Raw genomic sequence first — 6,794 nt, 5'->3', positions numbered from 1 at the left:
ATTTCTTTGCATCCAATGTTTTTACACCAAAATTTCCATGCATCCAAAATTTTGATTCCAAAATGTCCGTGCATCCAGCATTCTGACTCCAAAATTTCCATGCATCCAAAATTTTGAGTCCGAAATTTCCTTGCATCCGATATTTTTACACCAAAATTTCTGTGCTTCAAAAATTTGCCTCTGAAATTTCCATACATCCAACATTTTGCCTCCAAAATTTCCATGCATCCAGAATTTGGACTCCAAAATTTCTGGGCATCCAACATTTTGATTCCGAAATTTCCATGCCTCCAATATTTTGGCTCCACAATATCCATACACCCAATATTTGACTCCAAACTTTCTGTGTGTCCAATATTTTGATTCCAAAATCCCGCGCATCCAAAATTTGCCTCCAAAATTTCCTTATGTCCAATATTTTGCCTCCAAAATCTCTTTGCATTCGATATTTTTACCCCAAATTTCTGTGCATCCAGTATTTTGATTCCAAAATGTCCGTGCATCCAAAATTCTGACTCCAAAATTTCCATGCACCCAAAATTTGCCTCCAAAATTTCCTTAGATCCAATATTTTGCCTCCAAAATCTCTTTGCATCCGATATTTTTACACCAAAATTTCCATGCATCCAAAATTTTGCCTCCAAAATTTCTGCGCGTCCAAATTCTTGACTCTGCAATATCCAGGTATCCAATACTTCACCTCCAAAATTTCCTTGCACCCAGTATTCTGACTCCAAAATTTCTGGGCATCCAACATTTTGACCCCGAAATTTCCACACGTCCAACATTTTGACCCCAAAATTTCCGTGCACCCAATACTTTGCAACAGCAAAACCCTCTGAGAAACACCCAAAAAAAAAAACCCCCCCAAATCCCCAATCTGGGGACTCAAAGAGGGTTTTCCTGGGATGGGGGTGAGGATTAACAGGGACCTTCCTCCCCTGGCAGTTTTGGGATCGGTGCAAGCTCTTCCTCATGCCGGCCAAGCACCAGCCCGACTACGTGTTCCTGCGGCACGTCCCCCTGCGGCGCATCCACCTCTTCACCCTGGTGCAGATCATCTGCCTGGCCGTGCTCTGGATCCTCAAATCCACCGTGGCCGCCATCATCTTCCCCGTCATGGTAACTCCAGCCTGGCTTAGGCTGAGATTTTTGGGATTTAAGGGCATTTTGGTGACCCCCAGGTCTCGGGGTGAGAGGTGCTCCCGCAGATGACCCCAGGCTGGGGGTGTAAAGCCCCAGGTCCAAGCCAGGAGCTGCCCAGGAGTTCTACTTATATTTAAGACTCCAAGAGTTCCCCCACAACTCTTGCAGAGTCTTTGGTTCTTTATACCTTGAAGTCCCACAAAGGGAACATGCTACAGGCATTTCCCAAGAGACTTCTTTTAATTTAGGGAGGAAAGAGGCATTTTGGGAAAAGGTTCATAGGGGTAACACACGACCTAGGAGAAGGTCCCACCAAAGCACCCAGCACATGACAACCACAACGGAAGTAAAATACAACCCATCAGTTTTGTCACCCACAGGAGGTTAAGGGAAGGGTAAAGAAAGAAAGGAAGAGATTGAGAGAAGAAGAAGGGAGTAAAGAAAGAGGTTAGAATGAGAAAATTGTACAGCCACCACTGAGAGGTCACAGGATGACAGGAGGTCCCAGGAGAGAAGGGCGAAATGGAGCCCCTGCACTCCTGTGTTTATATGGTCTGGCCAGTGTGGCCACCCCTCCCATGGGGGGACATCTCACAGAGGGGAGTGTGGATCTGCTGGAAGGCAGGAGGGCTCTGCAGAGGGACCTGGCCAGGCTGGATCCATGGGCTGATTCCAATGGGAAGAGGTTCCCCAAGGCCAAGGGCCGGGTCCTGCCCTTTGGCCACAACAACCCCCGGCAGCCCCCCCGGGCTGGGCCAGAGTGGGGGGACAGAAAGGGCCCTGGGGGGACGGACTGACAGCAGCTGAACAGGAGCCAGGGGGGCCCAGGGGGGCAAGAGGCCAATGGAGCCTGGCCTGGCTCAGGAATAGTGTGGCAGCAGGAGCAGGGCAGGGATTGTGCCCCTGCCCTGGGCACTGGGGAGGCCACCCCTGGAGTGCTGTGCCCAGCTCTGGGCCCTCAGTTTGGGAAGGATGTTGAGGGGCTGGAGCAGGGCCAGAGAAGGGCAACGAGGCTGGGGAAGGGTGTGGAGCACAAGTGCTGGGAGGAGCAGCTGAGGGAGCTGGGGGGGCTCAGCCTGGACAGGAGGAGGCTCAGGGGAGACCTTCTCACTCTCTGCAACTCCCTGCCAGGAGGGGGGAGCCAGGGGGGGTCGGGCTCTGCTGCCAGGAACCAGCAGTAGGACAAGAGGGCACAGCCTGGAGCTGCCCCAGGGCAGGTTTAGGTTGGCCATGGGGAAGAAGTTCTTCCCAGAGGGATCAGCCCTTGGAATGGGCTGCCCAGGGAGGGGGGGAGTCCCTGTCCCTGGAGGGGTTTGAGCAGAGCCTGGATGTGGCATCAGTGCCATGGTGGGGGGGACAAGGTGGGGTTGGGTCACAGGTTGGACTCGATGATCTCAGAGGTCTTTTCCAACCTGGCTGACTCTGTGATTCTGGGATTCCACTCTCGTTTCTCTGCCCTCATAGATTTTAGCCCTGATCCTGGTCAGGAGGTTGCTGGATTTTGTCTTCTCCCAACACGACCTGGCCTGGATCGACAACATCATCCCTGAGAAGGAGAAGAAGAAAGAGGATGACAAGAAGAAGAAGAAAAAAGGCAATAAAGGAGACAGCAGCAGTGACGAGGAGGTGGGTGAGGGGCTCCTGTGGACAGTGGGGACATTCCAGACCGGTGGGAGGGGAAGGTCCCACTGAAACTTCCAGGTTGGTGGGTTTGGGATGAAGATCTGTGACTCCTGGAAGTGTTTCACTGCAGAGATCCAACAGGCTGACTGGGGGGGTTTCAGTGACATTTAGAGGCTGGCAGGAGGCTCCAGGGAATGCTCAGACTGCCCTGAAAGCTGGAAAATCATGGCAAAAAAAGAGAGAAGAGCTCAAATCCCACAGCTGAGGGTACAGAACCCATTGTGTGATGGCAAAGCATCGTTAACCTGTTGAACCCTGTCGGAGGGGAGTGGAAAGCTGAGACAAAGTTCATTAGAGAAGCCTCTTGAGGTGCAGAAAGGACCCCCAACACCCCCCATAGACCCCCAAACCTCCCAGGACTCCCTTGCATTCCAAACTCCTTCTCCCAGAGGAGCCTGGGGGTGGCTGGATCCAGTCTTAGCCTTGGATTGTGTCAACTGCTTAAATGTAAGGAACTGTAAAAGTGTGATTGAACCACTTCTGTCCCACAGGTTTTAGTGAAGACAAATCAGACATCTTTATATAAAATGAATTATTTATTATGACAAATGAACAGATGAAAGACCTTAATCAGAATTATTTGCTATACAGTGAGAAAGCTAAAAACTACTGGTAGGGTGCAACATAGCATAAAGTAGTACAGTGCAAAGCAATTCTATCACAACAATTTTATCAAAGCTGGCAAAAAGAAACAATCATTAAGTAGAGATTGATGGAACTCATGGATCGTGGACAGATCTCTCACAGAACCCCTGGAGAGTGACCATGAAGAGGTCATGGGAGAAGCTCCACACACTCCAGGAATGTCTGTGGAAGAATCTGCCCTGTGAAGGTTGGACTGGGCCTTTAGAGTTATAAAATAATTGACTGCAGGTCAGTCAGCAGCTCGTCTGCCAAATCCTGCTCCAAAAAGCAGGAGATGTGTTTGAAGTTTTGCTGGTTTGAGCCCAATTCAACACTAAAAGCAGCCTCTTGGCACCAGCGATAGCTCAGTGAACCAGCTTGGATTGTTTGGATTCTGTGCCTGGATTCCAGGCCAAATATATCACCCTAAAATTGGCTCTTAAAAAAAAAACCCCAAGACTCAATTTGTGAGCTTCAGGAAGCAGCAATTCCTTTTGTTATGATGATGTCAGATGCACAAGAATCTAATTTCTTCCAAAGCATGCATGCAGAGGTCCAAAAGCCTCTCGCTTTTATTTAGTTGCCTGATTAATTAATCGAGTTAATAATTCAAACCTGATACTGTTACACCCACTTCCAAAACCACCCCTCCCACAGTAGCACCCTCGACACACCTCCCAGATTTGAGTTGGAGGTCCAAAAGACCCCTCCTTCCTCCTCATCCTCCTCTTCATCATCACCTTTTGTCCTTCTTGGAACAGTTTCAAGGCTTCTGGATCTTCTGAATAGTTTGGACCTGGTTATATCAAGCAGTGGGCCTGTTATGTCTTATTCTAAGAACATTTTCTACAGGAAAAAAAATGTTCTTTACCTCACTAAAAACCTTTTGCCCGTTGGAATCCTTGACAAGAAATATTAAACAGCATTTCGGGAATCTGATACAAAAGGTGCTTAGGAAGTTCTGCTCCAAAAGTGCTAAAAAAGCCACACTGAAATCGACAAAATATGTGTTTTAGGGCATCACCTCCTCAGGGCAGAGCCTCCTGCTGCAGACCCTGCCAGGGGATTTGGGATCATGAAGGCAAATCCTTCTCCTCCTGCACCCACCTGTCCATGTTTTGGGTGCCTGTGGGTGCCCCAGGTGGTCTCAGAGCCCACCCAAGCACTGCTTTCACCAAATTTCCCCATTTTTTCCCCAGTTCCCACCTCCCTCATTCATTAAGATCCCCATGGAGCCCCTCCCAGCACAGCCCCGAAATGGGGGCCCCCATTGCCTCAGCCGTAAGTAACGGGCTCAGGAGCCTCTCCCGCCTTCCCTGCTGCTTCCTAACCCCCTCCACAGCACCCACTCGGCTTCCCATGGCACTAATCCTGCTGGAAGATGCACCCTGGACCCCTCCTGCTCCTGCTCCTCAGGATCAGGGCGAAAATCAAGGAGGGGAGAGTGGGATCTTCAAGAGCATCTCTGACCCCAAGACCAGGGGACCGCTGAGATTTCCTTAAATCTCAACAAAAGCCAGGACTCTCCTGGGTTTCATCCACCACAATGGGGATTCTAAAAAGATATATATATACATTTGGGAATGTTTGCAGCCCCCCAAAGCAGGGGGTGCAGAGCTTGTGTTGGAACTCCCCAGATTTGTTCAGTTTGGCTCAACCTTCCCAACGGGAATGACCAAAACCGCGCAGGATAAATTTGGGGTGGGTTTGTTCCAGGTTGCATCACGACTCCAGCAAGTTTTGACTGGCTGATTCACTAACTGGGTCCTCACCTGGCTCTTGGCAGGGCTTGCAGGGCCTTGTCTTCCTCTAATCACCCCCAAAAATCAGCATTTCCCAGGAGCTTTTCTCCTGCTCCCACCGGCCAGAAGAGGCAGGACCTGGTGGCAGGTTGGAGTTGGGGGTGAGGGGGGTTTTGATTTGGGTTTTTTTTTTGGGGGGGGGGGAGATTCTGCCTCACCTGGGGAATGTTTCACCTCCGTGTCCCCCCAGGAAAGAGGGCCTCCACCTGGAGCTTTGCGTTCTGATTCCTCCCCGAATGGTTCAGACATGGATCGCAGGTAAACGGCCCCAAAAGGGGTCCCCCACCCTCTCCCCCATCCCCGGGGGGGACGTTTTTGGGATAACCCACCACTGCTCCTGGCTGGGCATCACCTTCTCCAGCCAGCTGGCACCACCCCTGAGCACTTCCCAAACATCCAGGTTTATTTCCACACCATCCCTCTGGATTTGGGGCGGTTTCGTTGCCAAACAGGTTGTTGGGAGAGGGTTTGGAGCCATAAAAACGCTGCTGAGCAACAATCACAGGGATTTTTAGGATAGGGGTGTCTCCAAATCCTGAAATTTGGGGTTATTCTCTGCAGATAAAAGGCAAAACATCAGTTTTAATTAATTTATTGGCAGCGGCACCATGCAGAGTGTTTTCCTGAGGGTCCCAGGGCAGTTTTGGGATGGATTTTGCCTCCAAAATTTTCAGGAATCCAACGTTTTGGCTCCAAAAATTCTGTGAATCCGCTATTTTTTCTCCAAAATTTCTGTGCATCCAATAATTTCACACACAGTTATCCGTACATCCAATAATTTGACCCCAAAATTTCCATGCATTCAGTACTTTGAATCCAAAATTTCTGTGAATCCAACATTTTGACTCTAAAATATCTGCATATCCAGTATTTTGCCTCCAAAGTTTCAATATTATGACTCCAAATTTCCGTGCATCCAACATTTTGACTCCGCAATATCCGTGCATCCAACATTTTGACCCCAAACCAATGTTTTGACTGCAAAATTTCCACGTATCCAATACTTTTGACTCCAAAATTTCCGTGTATCAAACATGTTGACTCCAAAATTCCTGTTCGCCCAACATTTCGACTCCACAGCATCCATACATCCAGTATTTTGACTCCACAGTATCCATGCATCCAGTACTTTGACTCCAGAATTTCTGTGCATCCAACATTTTGACTCCAGAATTTCCATGTATCCAATATTTTGACTCCAAAATTTCCACATATCCAATATTTTGACTCCAAAATTTCTGTGCATCCAATACTTTGACTCCAAAATTTCTGTGCATCAAACATTTTGACTCCAAAATTCCTGTTCATCCAACATTTTGACTCCACAGTATCCATACATCCAGTATTTTGACTCCACAGTATCCATGCATCCAGTACTTTGACTCCAGAATTTCTGTGCATCCAACATTTTGACTCCAAAATTTCCATGTATCCAGTACTTTGACTCCAAAATTTCCATGCATCAAACATTTTGACTCTAAAATTCCTGCTCATCCAACATTTTGACTCCAGAATTTCTGTGCATCCAACATTTTGACT

The 6,794-nt window shown here is 48.5% G+C and overlaps 1 protein-coding gene across 1 annotated transcript in view; it reads left to right on the top strand.

Moving 5' to 3' along the window:
* The window catches only part of SLC4A5 (solute carrier family 4 member 5), a 38,042-nt gene extending 32,526 nt beyond the window's left edge, over positions 1 to 5,516 (top strand). Inside the window, exons 21-24 of the mRNA XM_017827269.1 lie at positions 949 to 1,122; positions 2,611 to 2,772; positions 4,653 to 4,734; positions 5,446 to 5,516. Of these exons, the coding sequence (XP_017682758.1) occupies positions 949 to 1,122; positions 2,611 to 2,772; positions 4,653 to 4,734; positions 5,446 to 5,480 (453 nt within the window). The 3' untranslated portion in view covers positions 5,481 to 5,516. The remainder of the gene's footprint in view (positions 1 to 948; positions 1,123 to 2,610; positions 2,773 to 4,652; positions 4,735 to 5,445) is intronic.
* Positions 5,517 to 6,794: the final 1,278 nt, after the last annotated feature.

Source organism: Lepidothrix coronata, unplaced genomic scaffold (assembly GCF_001604755.1).
Source record: "Lepidothrix coronata isolate B3197 unplaced genomic scaffold, Lepidothrix_coronata-1.0 Scaffold137, whole genome shotgun sequence".
Taxonomy (NCBI): domain Eukaryota; kingdom Metazoa; phylum Chordata; class Aves; order Passeriformes; family Pipridae; genus Lepidothrix; species Lepidothrix coronata.
The sequence above is the reverse complement of the archived record's forward strand: the minus strand, read 5'-3'. Positions and strand labels throughout refer to the sequence as shown.